Below are 22,391 nucleotides of genomic sequence, written 5' to 3'. Positions count from 1 at the left end.
CACCGGTCGAGTCTGGACGTTCATGACTTACTTTGACTTATTGTCCCCTAGGTGGGGCAGAGGGCGTCCACAGTGCGCCGCCATCTGGATCGGTCTTGAGCTTCGTGCTTGACTTCGCTCCAAGTCTTCCCAATAGCCTTCGCCTCTGCAATGATAGTCCGGCGCCAGGTCTGCTTTGGACGGCAACGTTTCCTCTTTCCTTGGGGATTCCAGTCTAGGGCTTGCCTCGGTTCAGGATCCCTTCGGAGTGTATGCCCAATCCAACTCCATTTCCGGCGCTTGATCTGCTGGTCGATCGGAGTCTCATTGCAGCATCTCCACAGGTTGCTATTGGAAAATTTCTCGGGCCAGTATATACCGAGAATGCTGCGGAGGCAGCGGTTAATACAGACTTGTAGCTGGCGCGAGATGTCTTTTGTAACCTTCCACGTCTCGCACCCATACAGCAATACGGTTTCTACGTTTTTACGTTTCGACGTTCATGCTTTGTATCAATTAACGATTTCTTTTTATTAATAAATTAATAGTTTAAAAATCACTAGAAAAACACGCTTTTATAAATGCACGTAAAAACCAAAAATAAATTATGGATCATTCAAGTTGTCTCTATTTCTGGGCTGAAGTGTAAACTATGTGCTTTTAATTATAATATTTGATTGTAAAAGCGTGGGGCGCTGGAACAGGAAAGACTTTCTTGTAAACAAATACTAATACTAACTTCCTGGCGGAAACTGCATGAGGTCGCACAGGAGCATAACTTTTATGCCGCCAAAGGGTTACCAAAAGGAACCAAAGATATCGACCTTCACAAACAAGAACTACATTTTGCCACTGTTGACGCATTACTTACGTACTTAATTGCCGGAAAGAAAGAGGCGTTAAAAATGTCGGTGAATGTGGTGTCTCCTCGCTGCTGGCGCATATTTTGTCTGAGTTTGACAAATTGGTACTTTGAACAGGTACTAAGTAAGGTAAGGTGGTAAGGTACCATTTCTTTTGCTGCGACTTCGTTCGTACGTAACTCAAGAAATAAAGGGAATCTGAGGTAAAACCGGCACCTTAAGGGAAAAGTTAAATGAAAACCAGTTTTATTAAAATCTTCGAACTTTACTAGTCTCTGTTTAATTAATCATCATCTGCCTGCGCCATTTCCCATCATCTAAGGTCGGCTCTCCTTGTCCGTTTTCTCCATTCCGGGCGATTTTGGGCGATATCTGGGTTTTAACTATAAAACTCCCGTGAGACTCAAACATATTAGATTATTTTAAACTCACGTATTATTAAGTCGAATAGCTCGACATGTGTCTCCGTGAAGACGGTCCTCGTAAATTGGACCGAAACATGTCGAGCTATTCGACTTAATAATACGTGAGTGACCCGGTTTAAAATAATCTGATACCTGGGTTCATGTCTGCTTGTTTCAGGTCTTTTTGGACCGTCGTTAGCCAAGTGGCGGAGGGCTTTCCGCACCCACGCTTCGTCGTTGGTATGTCTAGGGCTACTCGCACCATGTGGTCTTCGGGACGCCTGAGGATGTGTCCATACCAGCGTAAACGTTTTTCTTGGACTTTTTCAACTATGGGGGCGATTTTGAAGCTACCTCTGATATATTCGTTCCTGATTTTGTCGAGTCTGGTGACGCCCGCTGACCAGCGTAACATGCGCATCTCAGTGGTGTGCAGTTTTGTGAGATGTTTCTTGGTAGAGGCCCAGCACTCTGTTCCATACAAAATAGCGGGGCGAATCGCAGTTTTGTAGAGTTTCCCTTTGGTTTTCAGGGGCATTCTTTTGTCGCACATTACGCCTGTGAGCTGTCTCCATTTATTCCAACCAGATGTAGCACGATGGGTTACGTCGCTGTCAATTTTGCCATCGTTACTAATTATTGACCCGAGGTATTTGAATTGATTTACGGTTGGGATATGTGCGTCGTCAATCAGGAACTTAATTTGCTGTCCATCCGTTGTACCATCAAGTATGCAGGACATGTGCTCGGTTTTCTTGCGGCTAATTCTGAGACCGTTGTCTTCTAGTGACTTTATCCAGAGATTAAACTGAGATTGAAGGTCCTCAACATTGTCAGATATTAGCACGACATCATCCGCGTACAAGTTATTCCAGGGTACGGGTTTTTGGCAGTCTCTCGTTAAATAGTCCATGGTAACGTTGAACAACAGAGGGCTGAGTGCGGAACCTTGATGTACTCCGACCTCAATTGCGAAACCATCACTGGTACCGGCTGGGCTGACTACTTGGGTGGTGACATTGTTGTACATGTTTCGTATAAGTGATATGTACTGCTCGGGAACTTTTTGAGCTCTTAGAGCGTCCCTCTTAGAGCGTCTCTGTTTAATTAACTAAATTAATATTTATATATTTAATTTTCGGAAATTTTCCAACCCATGAATAAATTGAGCGCCTTCATTTATAACGGAGGATAATAAATTTGGTAGGTACTCAAGGAAGTTGGAATAAAAATACTAAAAACAATCATATCATTTTAATAATGTCTTAGCTACTCACAAAACTGAGAAATATTCAAAGAGCAGCCGCCGTCAATATTCGGGCACGTAATCGTGACCGGAGAGAACTGTCCGTCGACGAATATGGCAGGAGGGCCGCGTATACTGCATCCATAGATGGATTGAGCGACTAACTTTTTTCCGGACCGGCTGCACTTCTGTAACGAAATATAAAGTAAAATAAAAATAAAACTACGTAAACGGATTGTATGAATATAAAATACATCCCTAGACTTATATTGAACGGGATATGGGCCGTGATTATCTTTTGTTATGTCTACACGGCAGCGCTTCTTAGGCCTGCCGCGTGATCTAGGGCCTTGGACAGTGAGGTCGAGGCTTCAATTTCCTACATAGTCTAACTGCTTATATGGCCTGCTACTTATATGGCCATACCATCGGAGGCGACTTTCCGCCGCTTATCCGCTTCATCACGGATTTCGAGGATGCCACGGATGTGTTCGCTACGTATGCTATCTAATAGCGTAACGCCACACATCCATCGCAACATTTTCATCGTGACGTGAAAGTGGTGGACATGTCTTCCGAAGACAGGCTAGGTGTCGCTACCACATAGTAGGACTGGGCGGATGATGCTCTTGTTCAGAAGCTTCACCGATATCCTGGGGTATATAATAGTCCTCCTCATCGCTTTCGATGACGGCGACCCTAAATAAACATTATGGACGTTGTCTATTATAAGCCCTAATATGCTCTTAAATACTCTATTGCATGCGTGACAACAAAGTTGGCCAGCTGCGTTAAACTTGTACTCATAGGAAGACTTAGGTCTCTTTTTGCAACTTGATTTTTATATCTAAGCTTGTGAGGCTGTTTAAAAATATTATGACGCCGTTATTATGGATGGTAGAACGCCAAGATGACCTTCTTCCAGCAAGCTCGTCCCAACGCTCAGGGTCGATGGCGCAATTGCTCAGATGCCGTTCAAGCACGTCCTTCTAGCGCAGGTGCTGACCACCGTGCTTCCGCTTACCCACCGCCAACTCAGAGTAGAAAACAGCTTTATGCAAGCGGTGGTCATTCTACTTGTAGGGTGTCAACCTGTCAACTAAGGCCTCGGTATAATTACATCACTCAAATCAAATCACTCGGTCATCCAAATTACATTATATATGTGAAAATTCAACTCAATTTAATAATAGGAAATGGGTCTTATTTAGGTCGTAAGATTGATCTGAACAAACCAACATATAAATACAAACGTCGCAACTTAAATAAAAGCTTGTAGAAAAGGGATAAAGCACAAAAACAATACTTTGATGAGATTTTAAGACACAATTACGCCAAATGTATAAAAAACTTACATCAGGGATGTTAACCTTGCCACTGCGTTCGAAAAGCTCGAAAACAAAACTAGGCCTCTGCCACGGCTGGCCGTATGAGGATTGGGTGCCTGTGAAACATAGATATAGGTAATTTCGTTACGTTTAAATTCAGCTTTTATTATTAAGTATATTAGGTTGTTTTTATTAGTAGTGTGTAACTCGGGTGGAAGACACTAGTTCAGTCTCGAACTACAATACAATACTATACTAGGTATACTTGCAAAATACTGTCAGAACCTGTCGCCACGGAGTTGCAAAAAGGATTTGAGTCGGCGGAGACGTAGGAAGAACTTGAGTCGGCGGAGGCGTAGGAAGAACTGGCGTCGGCGGCGGCGAGCAACGCGGCGAACGCAACTAGCGAGCGGGCGAGCGGCGTCATGGCGACGGCGACGGTGGCTGCGGGAATACTGCAGTGGCAACGCCGAATCCTATTTATACATATTTATTTATATATTTTATAATACGCGCTACGCCCTATAACAAAATAAACAGCCGTATCCATATTATCGGGCTCGATACATTTATCCATTGATAATCAATTTAATATAATGTAATACGGTTTTCTTCACAGTTGTTTTTGAATTGTAGTTATTTGCTCTGATTTATTGACATATAATACATTATTTTACTTTTGACCTCGTTTGTATACTATAACTGAATAAATAACTTTTCATCACACTTGCTCCAAAAAGGATCTTATTTCATGCAGGTGTACTGAAGTATGGCCTATATTGTTACCGTAGTCGGGAAATTGGGACGGGTACTGCCGTGACCTAGAGATCTAAGATAGCTGAAGAGGCATGGCATCAATTTTACTTTATGATTTAAACTTATACACAAATCAAAATATAGTTTAAAAAAATTGATTTGTTTCCAAAAATAGTAATGCAGATAATACCTACTACGAAAGTACAGAGTTCTCATGGTGTACCCATCACGCGTCCATGGCACGTATATTTTTTATTTACATATTTACTGCTCGGAGCAGTCACTTACCCCTTGCCTCAGGTTGCTAACAGTCGGGCAGGTCATACGTTTGTTTGCTACCTGAAATAAACTTAAAGAACTATCAGCCGACGACCGGTCTGGCCTAGTGGGTAGTGACCCTGCCTGTGAAGCCGATGGTCCTGGGTTCGAATCCCGGTAAGGGCATTTATTTGCGTGATGAGCACAGATATTTGTTCCTGAGTCTTGGGTGTTTTCTATGTATTTATGTTTGTATATACTGTGTCAATGATTTATGTATCTGTATATTATATATATCGTTGTCTGAGTACCCACAATACAAGCCTTCTTGAGCTTACTGTGGGACTTAGTCAATCTGTGTAAAAATGCCCTATAATATTTCTATTTATTTATGTATTTTATTTATTTATCAGTGACTAATTCGCCCTAATATTAAATCCTGGTCGTAAATCATCAATCTGAATTTAATCATCGCCATATTATTATGGTTTTTACAGCCGTTTCATATTTCCAACTCATTAATATTCGTTTGTGGAAAGTTATGAAATATATGGCTAGGTAAGGTAAACAAGTCAATTTATTTTATTCCAAAGGTTAACTAAAAGGTTTTAACGTCTCAGTGTTAAGTTAACCTGTAAAGGTGCAAAGGTGCTATTTAATGTGATTTTAGAGCAAACATAATGTAAGTATGTTTATCGCATCGAACCATGTAAACTATGTTTATTGGTATTTATAAACCGATAATGGTATTAAGGTTTTCATAGCTACGAGTCATACAACTGATAACGGCGGGGCCATTATCATTTAGTTATATCTGCTTATTTATGTCTGTTGGTCTGCCTGTCAATGTCATATCAATGTTACTCAGAAACTATAGATATAGTCGTCGAAACCACTTTTAAATTTTTGGCATAAACTCCCTTTGAAAATAACTTGAATAAGTAAGTAAAATATTATTTATTGTGCACAACACAGTTAAACAACACAAAAATTAAAAACAGTTTAAAAGTAGGTATTAACTGGCTGTCTTATCGCTAGAAAGCGATCTCCAAACAACATTTAGGTAGATATCGCAGACATACCTTTTTCATAAAAGGATTTTTATTTGCACTTTTTTCGAATTGTATATGAACGTAGAGTTGGACCAAGATAAGTCTGCAACGATTTTGACAGCACACGGAATGCAAGTGTTATTTTAAACATCAAACTCTATGAAATAATAATATTAAGATAAGCTTCCTGGTTTATTGAAGTCTAATGAGGAAGGATTTTTTTTGTAGTTCAACATGAAAGACGAAACGAAAGGTGGCCGATAACAATAATCAACCTTTCATGGCAGCCTATAACAGTGCAGGATGCACTTATGCAATAGAACGGGAGGATCAATATAGTTTGTATAGCACATTAGCGCAATTTATTATTTTTGGATGTTTGTAAGTTTATCAAAGTTAAAAGGCGGAATTCATAATCATTTTTGTTCATTTTGATTTGGGGACAATCTTACACAGGTCTACCTAGCCCTAATAGGCGACGGATAAACTTAGTATATAGATAAATGCGTACTTAGATACATTGATAACATCCATAACTCAGGAATAAATATTTGTAAAAGACATACAAACAAATGGCCTTACCGAGATTCGAACCCGGCACCTTTTGCTTCGTAAGCTGCGTCGCTACTGGTTACCAACTAGGGTAGCATCGAGTCCGGTGAATGCAATTGACTGACAAAAAAACAATTTTTTTTGGTTGCACTCTTCGTCTAATGTTATGTTATGTATAAAATAATACCTCTGCACATTTGTTTTGCTCCGCCCATGCGCTTATAATGCCCCGTGCACCAGACTTGAGGCCCTACCACAAAAAAAAAATTTCGTTTATTACTTATTGGAGCCATAGAGAGGCAGGTAAAGATATTTCGATTTGCTGTTTTCGCGGTAGCGCCTCTGGACGCAATTTAATTCTACAACATATATTGCACAATATATATTGCACAACTTGTTTATTCATTTCATTATATAAATATCTTGGGCTGCCTCCCCAGTTTTCTAGGTTACAAAAGTTACAATCAATCATTCGGTTCGATTAAATTACGAAGATATATGCCTCTAAAACAATTACAAGCAGTTTCTATACAATAAGAGACTTATTTCTGTGGTGTTAGCTGTTAACAAAGCTGCTAGCATAGGTGTGCTATTTCATATACATATAGCACGCACCACACAGTAAGCATGTACGTCACATCTGTAACGAATAATGTTTGATGCTATTAGCTATACCATTTCCTTAATGCCAATTCCTTTATGCTAATTAGGCAATGAAAGCATATTGCAACTATATCAACAACACTTAGTTTTGCTTGTGATAGATACCAATAGGATTTTTTTATTTTATTTATTTAGGCAACAAACAGTCATATACAAAAATGATGTAATAATAAGCAATGTGTTAATGGACCTTGAGTGCCCATACCATACCATGTGTACCATAATTAAATAATTTCTAATCTAAAGTAGCTAGTGTAGCAGTGCGGAGAACAAAGTTATCATTAATTAACAAACTTATCAGTAACTTTGAGAAATTTATGCATTATAAAAAAAAATTTAAAATAACTTGTATGCCAAAGTTCAATTAATATTTTAGCTAAAAACCCTGGTTAGTCAAGAAATAGGAAGGTGCATATTAAAACGAAACGTACATTATTATTCACCGGTAAAAAATCATATTTGGAGATTTGATTTTCTAAGAAAATTGGTCGGGAATTAAAGTATAGACAAACATAAACTTGAATTTTACATTTTAAATGGATATGAATGGTTTGTATAATTAGCGTATCAAAGTTCTATGATGGGGTTATGCAGTAAAAACCGAAGGAGCGCATTTTATTTTATGTAAGTGAAGCCGGAAAAAAAAATCATTTACCTAATTAGTTATTATCGAAATCGAATCGGACCTAGGTACCGCACAAATTTAATGAAGTTTTAGATGCATTAATTATTACTAATTGCGTAATATACGAACTATATAACTGTGTAGGCGGCACCAGCAGGCCTAATTCGACGCCGCCGCCGCCGCCGCCGAAATGTCGCCGATTGCTCGCTTCCTGCTCGCGCTCGCTGTGCTGCTCGCCGCCGCCGACGCGCAGAGCAACTGTAAAACTGCGCTGTTTGGTGAATATTTTGTGTCATTTATAGAAGGACTTTTATTGTAATGTTTTGCTCAATCTAACTGTTTTGCATATTTTTATTAAATTTTAGTAGTCCGTTTTTATTTTTACATATTATTATGAATATTGCTAGTACATTTTTATATTGTATGTATGAGTTATTGTTTTTTACTTTGGCTATCCTTTATTTTTTGATCTTTTTTCACTATTGTTTGTAATTGTGCATTGAAATATTTAAAAATTTCACAAAGTAAGACTGTCCAAAAGTATGCACCAGTCAAATATCAAAACTTTTATTTAAAATGATAATTTTGTAGCACCTCTGCTCAGAATGGTTCTATATCCAAGTAGTATTTTTACATAGGCACCGCGAAACTCATGTTATCGGCTACGAGTGCTACGACGTAGCTCTGTCTTAGCTAAGTACAGTCATAAACCTCAGTTTTATTTGTGTTTATTTTCACATCTTAGGAACTTAATTATAATAATATTATTATAATAATATATTTGCCATCCTAGGCAGAGATTGGGCCTTGCTAATTTGTTTGTTCAATACTTACGCTATCCAATTTAGCTACCCTAAATGGAGAACCCAAAACTATTAAGAACCCTAAATTGCTTATTTTGACATTTGTCTACAGGCGTCGCAACTAGTGATCCAATAAACTTCTTGCCAGCCGAATATAAGGCTGGAGGCTCACGACTCTTAATGGATAATGTAAGGCTTTTTTTTTGTTTACACATTATTGTTATTAAATTGTTGACAATCGACAAATTAGGTGGTCCGGCGGTCCCTACAATTAGTAATAATTATATCAGCCTCTATAAGTACGTCCCATTTGCTGAAGGCAGGCCTCCTTTTATGTACAAAAGGAATTTTGTTGTACATGCCTACAAAATACCTCAAATCAGGTTGATATTCAACAAATTTAAAAAAAATCTAAACATCGCACACAGTGAGAAGGAACATAGTAAATATAAACTAAAATTTCTCCATCCTTTTTTTTAAGAATGATAGAGAACCTTCTAAGTACCCCAAAACTTTGAGTCATAAACTATATACAATATTTTTTTAGGTTTACAACAACTAGGTGTGACGGGCCAATCGTCGATCAGTTTATAATTTAAAAAAAAAATTCGAAAATTAAAAATTAGTTATGATTACAATAAAATTGTTAAATGTTAAAATCGATTGAAAATAAATAAAATTGATGAGTAGTTTAATAAGTACAGAATATCAACAAACATTTTTGAAAGTACTGTGGTAAGGAGGTAGATAGGGCCAATAGAGAGTACTCTCTCCAGGCGGGTGTAGTAAAGCCTGGAGCCGAAGTCCACTTAGAGGTTGTCAGAAGAAGTGTTGAGTTAGGATTTTAGTCATTCCATGGCATTTTTAAGGCCTGTAACAAATATACATAATGCTTGTTGTTCAGGGGAGTTTCGTATACTTCCAAACCTTCAACAAACTGTTAGGCCTCTACAGTAATATTTTACTATTTTCTCCATGCAGGAATGCCAAAAACAGAAACAAAGAATGTTAGTGGGCGAGCTGGTTACGGCGTGCGATTATAATCCGAACGGCGTCGCGCCGGACATCACTGAAGTCTACCCTCCCCAGTTCTCGCCCGTGGACGTGAGGTGCCCCGACGGCTGCCCCGGTGGTGGTGTTGCAAAAATTGTGCAATATTGTTATTGATCAGTTAATCTTTGATTAAACATCAGTAACAAAAAGCTCTTTACTTATTTTTGTATTTTTAACCATACAGAATTATTACTGTTTTCTGTCACTTTGTTTTATTTTGACAAATTGCTGTTCGAAAATGCAATGTTTATTTTTTTACATAACTGTTTTCTATTGATGTTTTTCTTGGTAACGACTTGTTGTCAGCATTTTTGGCATGAAACTCTTAGCAAATTTGCGTTTTGGCTATATTTACAAACACACCACAAATTTGCGTAGGCAAAATCATTTAAAATAAATTTGATTTATTCACGATGTAAATATAGCAAACTTTGTCTTTTTTTTAGATTATTTTTCTTCATAATAATAAATACCAAGCTGGTAATCGTCTTAATTGCATCTGCTAGACTGGATAATTATTAGTTTATTATTAACGTTGTGACAAATTGTGTGAAATACATTGGTTTCACTTGCAAATATAATTTATAGTTAATAAGACACTATTCTACCATATAACGGCGTCGGCGGTGCCGGTGCGCCATTCCCGCCGCCGCCGTTGTCATGTCAGCGCTTTTCCGCTCGCTGCTCGCGCTCGCCGGACTACTCTCGCTATTCGCGCTCTTGGCGCTACTTGCTAACGCTTCCCATGAATCATATGTGATATTTCTATATCTCTAACTCCGTGACCAATAAGGACAACCATTAATTACTTATTAATAATTAACGTTTCACTAATTGTAAGAATAAGAATTATATTCAGGAAAGGAAATAACAATAGGTGTATCACATGAGAGAAAAACAAGCATTTATAACCTAGGAGTGTTGTTAGATTAGTGGCTGTGTGAGCTGTAGACTGCAAACTCCCATAACTCTATTTTGAAAAAGATTCCAAAGTTAACTAAAAGTCCATAATTTGAATTATGAAACCTAATATTGTTTTCGGTTACCGCGATAGTTACTCATGAAATAAAACTATGAAAACGGATTATATCGCGTATATTGAATTTATAATACCGTTGACCACGAACGCTGTAAAGAGTTCGAAACGTCGGGATGTATTATAAATTCAATATACGCGATATAATCCGTTTTCATAGTTTTATTTTATGAAACCTGTTAAAAAAAACCGGCCAAGTGCGAGTCGAACTCACACACGATGGGTTCCGTACCATTAACTATAAAAACGGTCACCCATCCAAGTACTGACCCCGCCCGACGTTGCTTAACTTCGATCAAAAATCACGTTTGTTGTATGGGAGCCCCACTTATATCACTATTTTATTCTGTTTTTAGTATTTGTTGTTATAGCGGCAACCGAAATACATCATCTGTGAAATTTTCAGCTGTCTAGCTATCACAGATCACGAGATACAGCCTGGTGACAGACGGACAGACAGACGGACAGCGGAGTCTTAGTAATAGGGTCCCGTTTTTACCCTTTGGGTACGGAACCCTAAAAATGATGATTAAAAAAAAGGATAAGTACTCAAGCTAAAGTAGTGTCTATTAGGTTTATCGTTTTCGTTTATGTGTTTGATGCTTACAATTCTTACAAAACAATATTTTTACAGGCAGAAAAACTATGGACGACCTATACGGAAGGTCAATCAGGTTTTATACCGGAGGTGGTCGTATCGACATTCCAGATGTAAGATATACTTTAAAATTGCTTCGTATAGTTCACCTCCTTGCTATAAACAATCTAAAGATTATTGTTATAATGCTCGAGTTTCATAATGTGCAATGTGAATATTTGTTCAAAACTTCAATCATATATTTATTGAATGTAAATAAGCAATCATAGCACAACTTATACATATAAATGGAACTTCTAAACAAGGTCAACCTACACTTAACAATTCTAAATTATATTCTATAATTAACCATTTGTTCAAAATGGAATTTTAGGATAAAGAATAACTCACGTTAGAACGGTCCGGGTCCGGGCCGATGTTTCCGACACTTTGTTTTCTATCACGGGATACTTTCTATAGAAAACTGAAGTATTGGGTGCCTCAGATTGGACTCGGACCATTCTATCTCAAGTCATCCAGTTCAGTTTCTTCCTTAAAACATAAACATTGATGAGATTCAAGCAATTTTTCATAAACAGGGTTGTAAAAAACAAGAAAAAACGTTAGCGGGCGTGCTCGTCAAGGTCTGCAATTATAACCAGAACGGCCAGAACGGTGTGCCCAACGTCGTTGAGTTGGATGACTTCTCGCCGCTAAACGTGACATGCACCGACGGATGTCCTGGTGGCGGCTCTTTAACCTATACACAGTACTGCCACCACACCTGGAAATAACTGATTTAAGGCAGGATTTTGATTTATTTTATTTCTTACCTACTTTTTATTAAACGTTTTTACTTACAAAAATACTATTCAGACTTTGTTATGAGTGTGTAGTGTATTTTAAGATAACATATTGCCTTTTAATTAATATAATTATTTATTCAATGACTGTTGTTCGTACAAGTTTATTAAAGTTTGAATTAAATGTTTTTTTTATTGATTATATAACATTCCTTACCCTACCTTAATTTTAACTAAAGTAATAGGCTACAACAGTTTCAACACATTCTGTTTGACAAATGGGCTTTCTTCAAATACAATCAGACAGAAGTAGCTAATGACTATGGTTGAGATGATTATTTAACGCGTGTAGACCATTTTGAACACTCGCACGCTTAGAAAGCGTGCTAATGTACCTAGTCATTAGCAGGCAGCATAAAGAAAAACGGAAAAGCTATGAAGGATACATAGTCCAATTTAGAATCACTTTTACGAGTATTTATCTACACACATAAACCCTCTATGATGCATTCAAAAACCGCAAATAACGGTCAGCTAACGCTATCGCTATTTGTATCTTAACAGATACAAATTTTAAATTTATACGACCATATTAAATAAATACGATAAAAAAAATCGATTAAAATTTCTGACGCTTTATAAAAAATAAATCGATTTGAAATTTTTGAAGTCTGTAAAATTATCATAAATATATTGAATTGATTATTAACGCCTATAAATCTCATTATTACTCACAACGTCGGGACTTAATCGCGTAAAATAAGTTTTAAATTTACCTCCGACGTTTCGAGGACGGCGTTGTGCCCGTGGTCTCGGAGAAGACTGGCTAAAGTTGACATTAACATCTTCTAGGCGCGCGAGTTTTTCGAACTACCCGCACTTGGTCTTGTTTATTAACTTGAACATTTTGCCCACTAGGGATGTCACCGGGTCGACACACAACACTCACAATATTCGATTTTTCAACTTTCGATATTTGTTTTCGCTTACACTTACTAATGACTGGGTTCCATGTGGATGAGATCTTAAAACCTTCGTCTCGATTGAAATTTCTATGTTTTTTTTATTTCAATGGCTTCACGGATAAAATTAAATAAGGTAAATTTGAAACTTATCTTACGTGATTAAGTCCCGTCGTTGTGTATAATTTTTATGTTGTTTCGTTTTTTGGAAAATGTTCAAAATGGCGGAAATTAGCATAAAGGACTTAAGCGCCGGTCGGTGGTGCCTAAGACTATTGTGACTTCGCTGTGAACTGTAAAGGGGCTACAGTATGGGGTTCTTCAAAAAAGGAGTGTACAGGTTTTTAAAGGGTCGGCAACGCGCGTGTAATATCTCCGGTGTTGCAGGCGTCCATAGGCTACGGTAACTGCTTACCATCAGGCAGGCCGTATGCTTGATTGCCACTGACGTGGTATAAAAATAATAATGACAAAACTAAGATAATATTTTTTTTTACATTTAAATTATTTAAGCTCACCGCGAGGTCTACAGCTCACTGAGCCACTAGTTGATATAACGCTTATTGTATAAAAATTTATTTTGCTATCATACTGACAAAAAAATATGGACAAAGTCTCATTTGCATTTATTATATCACGTGTTTTTGTTAATTTACCTAATTAGGAATGTATAACGAATCAGACCTAAGCATTTGTGACAAATTGTACGAAGAAATTCGCTGCGGATAATTATAAACTGCTAATTACGAGCTATATAACGGCGTCGGCGGCGCCGATTTACCATTACCGCCGCCGCCGCCATGTCGCCGCTCGCCTCCTTGCTGTTCACGCTCGCCGCACTGCTCTCCGCCGCCAACGCTCAGAGAAACTGCAATTCTGTACAAATTGGTAACTATACGTGTTAATTTGCTTACCTGCATGTGCTTATTCAATGTACATAAACGATAATTTATTAAATTTCAATGTTTCTTGTCATGGAGACTATATAAAGGAGCCAAATCTCTATGTATGAAAAGTGCCCATCAAAAAACAGTAATTAGGCGGCGCCACCATACACCGAAATACTACCAAAAACAACCTACGTAATTTGGTCGGGTTATTTGTTGCCTTATATGGTTCATGTTATACTCATGTCCCAGAGCCTAACTAGCGCCACCGGAGAGATTAGGAACTATTATTTAAAGCTGAAAGTGGTCACTTTTGCAACAATTCTGCCATAAGAGATTGGCACCCTTTCTATACCATCCATATTTCTTGTGTTACAATGTTACAAACAGGTTAAAATAAGGAATATAGATATTATGAAACTAAGTTATATTGAAATCAAGCTACTTGTACATCTTTTGCTAATTTATGCTGTTCTTTAACGTAACCATTCTGTAAAAATAATAATTTGTTAATTGTATCTAAATTCTAATCTTATATGAAACGCAATAAAATCACACAAATGCCTAACGACAGATTTTATTTAACGGCCTCCTAGCCCAGTCGGTAGTGGCCCAGCCTACGGGACGGGTTCGAATCCCGGTAGGGGCGTTTATTTGTGTGCTCATCACACATATTTGTTCCTGAGTTATGGATGTTTTTCTATGTATTTTTATTTTTATTCTTATTTGCTGTAACCCATAACATAAGGCCATAAGTCGATTTGTGTAAGATTGTCGCATAATATTTATTTACTTAATTATTTATAATTGCAGATGTTGGATTTGATATTCGAATTCACCTACTAAATATTTTTAATTTATAGTTTGATCAAGCAAATCTTGTCAGCAGAAAAAGGCGGCAAATTTAAAAAATGTTGGGGCGAAGGGTTATCATCCCATAGAAAATTTGAATTTCGCGCCTATTTCTACTGACAAGATTTGCTTGACTAACTATAAATATTATATTCACTAAAATATCTTCTAATGTGCCCTTGTGACTATTTGTTACAGGCCTAACAACTCCGGTCACAGTAGTCTCCGATCCAGTCGCCTTTCAAGCTGGAGGTGGAAGAGTTATTATTGATGATGTGAGATAATTATACTTTTTTTGCCTCGTCTTATCACTTGCTGAAAAATCGTTAATGGTGTTAATAAGGTCATTCTCAAAAAACATGTGTTCGGTCTAATTGCCGCGGCCCATACAAAATGTATGAAAAGAGTCGTGGTAATTAGACGCAACCGCAGATATATTCTCAGAAAATAACCCAGTACGATTATGTTGTGAATTTCAAAGTTTCGTAGCTAAGTTGACACTGCTGAATGATAACCTTAGAGTGAAAGTTATTCATCATCACAGGCCTTTACGTCTATTGCAGACGATTTATGCATTGCTGTTTAGACAACGGGTTTGGTGACTGTGGAGGCCGATGCGTGAGCGACATTACCTCCCACATTTTTAGCAGAGAAAGCTTATGCCACCTGAGGTTCCAGTCCCGGTTTGCTTTCTGCGACACCTTCTGCTATCTAACGCATTAAACCAGGCTTGGTCGCATAGCCTTCTCCCCTCCACAACACGCTTGAGCCATCCATCACGGTCCTCAGCTAAGGTTTCCCAGGCATGATGGTCGATTTCAAATACTGACATGTCTCGCTTGACACAGTCATTATTCCCATCAAAAACCTTATAAATATCTATTAAAACAATAGTAACGTATTATGTCTATAAATACTTTTATACATATAGCCATCTTGATAATTTTTAATCGTTACCGCAGAATAATGAATATTCTATTGTCACTTATTGCAGTGGTGTTATCAGCGGGGTAAAGGAGTGGCAGTGGGCAATTTTGTGACGGCCTGCAATGCAAACCAGAACGGTGCAGCGCCTAACATGAACCAGGTGTCAAACAAGATTTCGCCAGTGGACGTGACGTGCCCCGACAGATGTCCGCTAGGTGGCGCTGTATCCGTTGTGCAATACTGCTTATAAGAGCCATACTCAAATTTTACAATTTGTTTTGATATTTTTATGAATTTTATGATATGAACACGACTCGCGATTCATCTCGCGCGCACATCTGACAAGCAGCGATCATGTCATGTCATTGCGATATCAAAACCTTAACCGATTTTAAAATCAGAAGGGCTCTAGGACATTTATTGATGTGATCCGCTCATTACAATTTGAAAGTATGAATGTTTTTTTTCTTTATATCCCTTTTATTGCACCTTAATACACATTCAATAAAACAGAAAAATTAAATAGGATAATACTGGAAAATTGCCAAAGAGAATAACTCCGATCCGAAACTGTCGGAAGCTTTGGGCCTGACCGGCAACGTAGTCCACAAAATGGACTAGACATAAACGGCAGATAAATATAATAAAAAGCCCTGTACGATACGTTTAGTGTAAATATATTACTGTGCCTGTGAAACTAAAGGTTATATTATGTATAAATTATAACATAAAAGTTTAATTGCCTGTGGACATAGCGTTTTAAAAACGCTATGTCCACAGGCAATAACATCAGTTAACATATTTTATTATCTAAAACGGACCAATTATGACAAATAGCGTGAAACAACATTGGACTCGGATTTATTTATTGTTTTTATGTTGTTGCTGTTGTGTTGTTAGACATTAATTATTTATTGTTGCACTGTGCGCACTACAATGTAGCGCACATGTAGGCGCACTTTAATATAGGTAACACATTTTAACGGTGTCGGCGACACGGGCGTACTCTGATCTCATAAATACATAGAAAACACCCAAGACTCAGAAACAAATATCTGTGCTCATCACACAAATAAATGCCCTTGCGTAAATAGTACATTACGATACAAGTGCGAAAAATAGGAAACTAGCAACGAGTGGCGATAAATTAAAACACGACCGAAGGGAGAAACATGTGCGAATAGGTCAATTCGCTACTAGTGTGCATTTAAAACACTCCCTTCGGTCGTGTTTTAATTTATCGCCACTCGTTTCTAATTTCCTCTTTTCCGCACTTGTATCGTAAATAACTATTATGTAATGTGAATATCCAGAAATGACAACAGGCCTATGTATATGTGAAGAAGCGGTCACGTGATATCGTCCCCTTTCGTGGTTTATGTAGCCTTCTATACATTATTATTATTATTATTATTATTTATTTATCTCAATGTACATCACAACAATTTTCTTATAATTATATTCTTCGCCAAACTGCGATTGCAGTTTGTTGGCGAGATAGCGCTCATTTTTACATTTTAAGCATTTATGCACTTAAAAAACTAAACTTAAACTTAAACTTAGATACTATCCAAAAGCGAACATGCATGGCGATAGTTTATGATGACTATAAAAAAAAAAGATATATTATTTTATCTTTTTGTTTAATTGTCACTACACCTTTTAAACTATTTTAACAACTAATTAAGGTATATTCAAATATAGTTTACAGTTTTAATATTAGGGTATCTTTTCCAATAACGTTTTTTTAAATGCTAGCACATGCTTACATGGCTGAACTATTTGCTGTAATAACTCGAGGGACGGTATTCCTCGCCCGAACATTCCTGCGCGTCAGGCGGCGGAAGGCATTTGTTACGCTTCCTAAAGGCTACATTCGGATTGAGACTGAGTTAGGTTAAGGTTAAATTAAGATTTTCGGCAATCGTTCACTCTCGCATTCTAAACTACTTCGGTCACATCACTATCGCGATAAGAGTTCATGGATTTCATGGATAAAAGCGAAGCTTTGGCGAAGAGCCGCGGCGCGCCCATCAATGGACGCAGTTGCGTTAGAAAATATAGGAGGCGAATTATTGCGATTCGATTCGATTCGCCTCGGCGAGTCTAGTGGACGCCAGCCTCTATGCAACAACTGCGCCCATTGACGAAGAGCCGCGGCGCGCCGATTCGAACCGCGCGCATTGCTCGTCAGGCGAATTTCTGCGGCTACGCGTTTCGACTCGACTGACTCGACGCGAGGTAGCGAATGAATGGATGACGGGTGGTTTCGTTTTTGAGTTTAGGTAGCATTTCTTCGTCCGAACTATCCATCATCGACAAACTGTACAAGCACGACCTCAGCACAGGCGCCCGTGACTTCGACTCACTTCGATTCGTCTGTGATGAACGCACAAGGAAAAATTGCGACTCGATTCAACATGGCTCAATTCGACGCGATTCGACTTTAATGGACGCCTTAATGATCTGTCAACTGTCAACAGTGTCATTTCTAGTTGAAAAAGTTTTTCATAACAAGAAATTACTAGATTTCCGGTTTAGCTTCAAATGGCAAAGGCGTCTCGTGAATATATTTATTCTGTTTTTAGGGTTTCGTACCCAAAGGGTAAAAACGGAACCCTATTACTAAGACTCCGCTGTCTGTCTGTCTCTCTGTCTGTCCGTCTGTCACCAGGCTGTATCTCATGAACCGTGATAGCTAGACAGTTGAAATTTTCACAGATGATGAACAAATACTAAAAACAGAATAAAATTAATGTTTAAGTGGGGCTCCCATACAACAAACGTGATTTTTCTTGCGTCTTTTGCGTAATGGTACGGAACCCTTCGTGCGCGAGCCCGACTCACACTTGGCCGGTTTTTGCGGAATGGTACGGAACCCTTCGTGCGCGAGTCCGACTCGTACTTGGCCGGTTTTTTTGGATTGAACTGAACTAAGAAGTTACTATAATATATGAATAGGCCTCCATGTACTTAAGTGGCGCTAATGTACAAAACTAATTCCACTGCCAACCGTACCGACACACTAGAATTATTTAGTGACATCATAATCGATTCGTTTTTATTGGGGAAAATGTAATCATATAATAATGAACCTTTTAATACGAGGTAGGTCAGGTAGGTAGATATCTACGCTCTATTATACGTATTTACTTGCAAAACTGCAAGCAACTGCAACTGCAACTGTATTTATTTGCTTATATAAAATAAAATAAAACTGCGGGAACGGAGTAGTAACACAAACTAATAACCATAAATATTCTTTATTTAAATAAATACAAGTAAATATACTATTAATTATAAAATAAGTTCATCAATGAAATAAATATTCAATTAAAAATTAAGTTAAATAAAATAAAGAACACTTTAAACAGTTTTAATATCATAAAGTTATACAATACGGTATACAATACATACACTAAAATAGGGAATAATCATTACACAATTTCATGAGGGTTTTCAAAAACTTGACGAATGATTTAACACCACCACCATAGTAACATTATGTTATCAGTATCACTCGACATATACAAGAAAGAGATAAAATACCTAATCATAATATTCATAATTTCGACTTGTTGGTATTTAAACCTCACGGCTTGGTGCACCATCTAGCGGAAACTCTCATTGAATAGCAGAGAACGAGATTTAGCTAACAGTATTGGGTGCCGTCCAGCTCACAACCACCGGGACAGTTACAGCCCACTTTGACCGGGGAGTACTGGCCTGGATCAATATCGATGGTTGGTGCACAGCCTTTGACATGGCTGCAGACTCTTACTGCCTCACCAATGACCGCTCCTGGTGCGCAGCCGTTCTAGGAAAAAACCAAGAAAAAACACTTTAAAAGCTAAAAAAGTGTTTTTTAAATCACTTACTTGCACGAGCACCCATAAGCCGATAGCGGACCCCAATTGCTACCAATTCGACCCCTGTGAAGGTACAAGTCATGGAGACTATATAAAGGAGCAAGTGTCCATCAAAAAACAGTAATTAGGCGGCGCCACCATACACCGAAATACTACCAAAAACAACTAAGGTAATTTGCATTTAGAAACGGGTCTATCGCGAATTTATTTTGTTACCTTTATTTACTGACGTTTCGACACAGGTTTCACTGGTCGTGGTCGCGGCTAACTGACGTCCCAGCAAAATGTCAAAACAGATGCGCGGATGAGCGGATGTTGTGAGTGTTGTGTGTCGGACTATTGACAATAATTAACTTTTATGTGTCGTGGGTGGTTTGAAAATGTGATGTCTACCTCGAACTTTAAATGCACTTTTCGTGGGGTAGTCACACAAATCTCTGTTTTGACATTTTGCTGGGACGTCAGTTAGCCGCGACCACGACCAGTGAAACCTGTGTCGAAACGTCGGTAAATAAAGGTAACAAAATAAATTCGCGATAGACCCGTTTCTAAATGTGATTTAATATGTGTTTAAACCGCGAAAGTTTTAAATGTTATAAGGTAATTTGGTCGGGTTATTTGTTGCCTTATATGGTTCATGTTATACTCATGTCCCAGAGCCTAACTAGCGCCATTAGAGATTAGGAACTATTATTTGAAGCTGATAGCGGTCACTTTTGCAACAATTCTGCCATAAGAGATTGGCATCCTTTCTATACCATCCATAGTACAAGTGTTTTGGTTATGTCTAACTATACCCTGAGGGGTGAAAATGTAGGTTCAATATGATATACATATTCACCCATAAAAACACCCTGCATGTTTCCCAACAATTATGAGATTACAACAATAACATATATTTCAAATTTCTAAATTTACCAGACATAAAAAAACAATCACTAAAAATCCTAAGAACTAAGAAATTTAGGTACTATTAATAAAACTAATACTAAATTAATCTTTAAAAACTAATCGAATAACCCACCCCATTATGAGATTTGAAAAATCTTTAATTTACAGATCAAATTGAATATTTGAATGTAGATGTTGCTCAAAGTATCGTATGGGTTACTATATTTTTTTGTGACAAATATATTTATTACTGACTGTACTACACTTCTTCTTATTTGCATGTCTGTCAAGTACTTTTCGAGGCCTTTCTATTGAGCCAAAGATAGATATAACTCCGTAATAGATGGATACAGTCTAAGGAAAAAACGTGCCTCGAAAATCAAGAAAATTTGATTCTCGTTCAGAGGGCGCTACTAGTTTTGGCCTACAGTCGTATAGATGGCGTTGACGGTTTCGTTTGTTATTTAACAATTTTAACGCATATCAGTGAAAGAACATGGGTCAAAATCATCAAAATAATTAGTGCAAATTAAAAAAATCATTTATCTATATTTAAATACATTTTATCGTATTTTTACAAATCTTCAATTTTAGTTTTAAAGTGTGTCGACAGATGGCAGTGAATATACTGGGGTTACAAAATTTACTATGACAGTACCGCTCTAGTATAAGTTACTCTATGATTGAGCCTAAACACAATGTGATATGTTTTTCCATCGAGGAGTTGTCCGTTGGCTACCTTTCGACTGCATCATTAGATCTTCTCCAAGTTAGCGTATTATTTGCATTGTCATCGGTATTACCATACCAGGAAGTGCGTAATATTTAAGTTACAAGATTTTTAGCACACATACTCTACATAATTATGAGGAGTGTCTTTTCAAAAGGGTTTATTTCTCTATGAAAAACCATACAAAAATAAGCCTTGTGTGTCTTTTCACAAGGCTTATTTTTGTACACATTTTCGTATTTTGGACACTCCTCATATATACGCTGTAAAGTTTAATAAGTGTGTAAAATATATAATGTTATCAAAATTAAGAGGCATCTAAAGAAAAGGAGTATTTACAAGTAAGTATACAAATTAGTTTCTCACATGTCAAATCTATATGAGTTACGTAAAGCATCCACTAGAACTAAATTTAGAGCTGATACACCTGGATGAAAGAATGTGTCAATTAATAACTTTCCTACTTTCCAAATAACAGAAAGTAACATCAAATAAAAAACGGGAAAAAAAATATTCCTTACCGAAATAATCACATCCTGTCCTGGCTCCGAAACGTGTACCGGCGTTATTGGAATTGGGACGTTAGTTGTGTGACCTGTTATACAATCAATACAATTACAATACAATAATATTGATGGCTTTATAATATACCTATATTATTATTAAGCCATGACCTGACAATTAGCTCCATGCATGAATTTATTTTTATTTTTGGATTCATAATTTATATCGTTGGAACACCGGAAATAATAAAAATACTTTTGTAAACCTTAACATTATTTTATTAAAAATATTTAAAATGTTGAAAATTTTTGAGCAGTTGAAACGCTCATAATTTTTGGCGCGAATTCGACAGAGCGTGATGACGTCACACGTTGGGCGGCCCAACTGACGTTTGCTACTAATGACACTAATCTGTCGAACGCGTGACGTCAAGTGGCGTTTCGAGCGTTTCGCTCACTAGCTTTTCGCGGGCAAATTTTTGTACTTTTTATTTATAATTTTAAGTAATTAAATGGTAATTTAAAAACGGAAATGCATTTGTAACATGATATAACGGTAACAAACATCCGAATAAAACATATTTCGTTCAAATATAAACTTCATGCATGAGGCTAATTAGCTTCATGCATGATTTGTTATAAAACTGGCAATTAAATCTTCTTCCCGTGAGATTCATGTGTTTCTAATAAACCTGATTATCTATTGTAGGTACTCCAGAAACTTACAAATTGCAAAAGTTCCTAAATGTGGCGCGCACATTATGAGTGGAAA

General features: G+C 37.4%; 3 protein-coding genes across 3 annotated transcripts; 2 read left to right on the top strand and 1 right to left on the bottom strand.

Annotated features, from left to right (window-relative positions):
* Positions 1–2,515: 2,515 nt before the first annotated feature.
* On the bottom strand, positions 2,516–4,264 carry LOC134740882 (uncharacterized). Its single transcript, XM_063673535.1, has 3 exons — positions 4,106–4,264; positions 3,848–3,936; positions 2,516–2,680 (listed from the first exon to the last, which is right to left on the bottom strand). The coding sequence occupies exons 1-3, from the start codon at positions 4,245–4,247 to the stop codon at positions 2,516–2,518; spliced, it is 396 nt and encodes a 131-aa protein (XP_063529605.1). The 5' UTR covers positions 4,248–4,264.
* A 3,591-nt stretch (positions 4,265–7,855) lies between these two features.
* Positions 7,856–9,768, top strand: LOC134741109 (uncharacterized). The gene is made up of 3 exons (XM_063673879.1): positions 7,856–8,004; positions 8,642–8,718; positions 9,511–9,768. The coding sequence occupies exons 1-3, from the start codon at positions 7,917–7,919 to the stop codon at positions 9,694–9,696; spliced, it is 351 nt and encodes a 116-aa protein (XP_063529949.1). The 5' UTR covers positions 7,856–7,916; the 3' UTR covers positions 9,697–9,768.
* A 3,950-nt stretch (positions 9,769–13,718) lies between these two features.
* On the top strand, positions 13,719–15,876 carry LOC134740881 (uncharacterized). The gene is made up of 3 exons (XM_063673533.1): positions 13,719–13,848; positions 14,898–14,974; positions 15,694–15,876. Exons 1-3 carry the CDS (start codon positions 13,761–13,763, stop codon positions 15,874–15,876), a joined length of 348 nt encoding a protein of 115 aa, XP_063529603.1. The 5' UTR covers positions 13,719–13,760.
* Positions 15,877–22,391: the final 6,515 nt, after the last annotated feature.

Source organism: Cydia strobilella, chromosome 4 (assembly GCF_947568885.1).
Source record: "Cydia strobilella chromosome 4, ilCydStro3.1, whole genome shotgun sequence".
NCBI lineage: Eukaryota > Metazoa > Arthropoda > Insecta > Lepidoptera > Tortricidae > Cydia > Cydia strobilella.
Note: the sequence above shows the minus strand (reverse complement) of the source record. Positions and strands in the feature narration are given on the sequence as shown.

What these genes read in the sequence shown, in the direction of transcription:
- LOC134740882 (XM_063673535.1), bottom strand. Translation starts at nt 4,247, where the DNA reads ATGACGCCGCTCGCCCGCTCGCTAGTTGCGTTCGCCGCGTTGCTCGCC. An exon ending in TTGCAACTCCGTGGCGACAG is followed by an intron (nt 3,937 to 4,105) that starts GTTCTGACAGTA and finishes TATGTTTCACAG; the next exon opens with GCACCCAATCCTCATACGGC. An exon ending in GCAAGGTTAACATCCCTGAT is followed by an intron (nt 2,681 to 3,847) that starts GTAAGTTTTTTA and finishes ATTTCGTTACAG; the next exon opens with AAGTGCAGCCGGTCCGGAAA.
- LOC134741109 (XM_063673879.1), top strand. Translation starts at nt 7,917, where the DNA reads ATGTCGCCGATTGCTCGCTTCCTGCTCGCGCTCGCTGTGCTGCTCGCC. An exon ending in CTGTAAAACTGCGCTGTTTG is followed by an intron (nt 8,005 to 8,641) that starts GTGAATATTTTG and finishes ATTTGTCTACAG; the next exon opens with GCGTCGCAACTAGTGATCCA. An exon ending in CACGACTCTTAATGGATAAT is followed by an intron (nt 8,719 to 9,510) that starts GTAAGGCTTTTT and finishes TTCTCCATGCAG; the next exon opens with GAATGCCAAAAACAGAAACA.
- LOC134740881 (XM_063673533.1), top strand. Translation starts at nt 13,761, where the DNA reads ATGTCGCCGCTCGCCTCCTTGCTGTTCACGCTCGCCGCACTGCTCTCC. An exon ending in CTGCAATTCTGTACAAATTG is followed by an intron (nt 13,849 to 14,897) that starts GTAACTATACGT and finishes TATTTGTTACAG; the next exon opens with GCCTAACAACTCCGGTCACA. An exon ending in GAAGAGTTATTATTGATGAT is followed by an intron (nt 14,975 to 15,693) that starts GTGAGATAATTA and finishes CACTTATTGCAG; the next exon opens with TGGTGTTATCAGCGGGGTAA.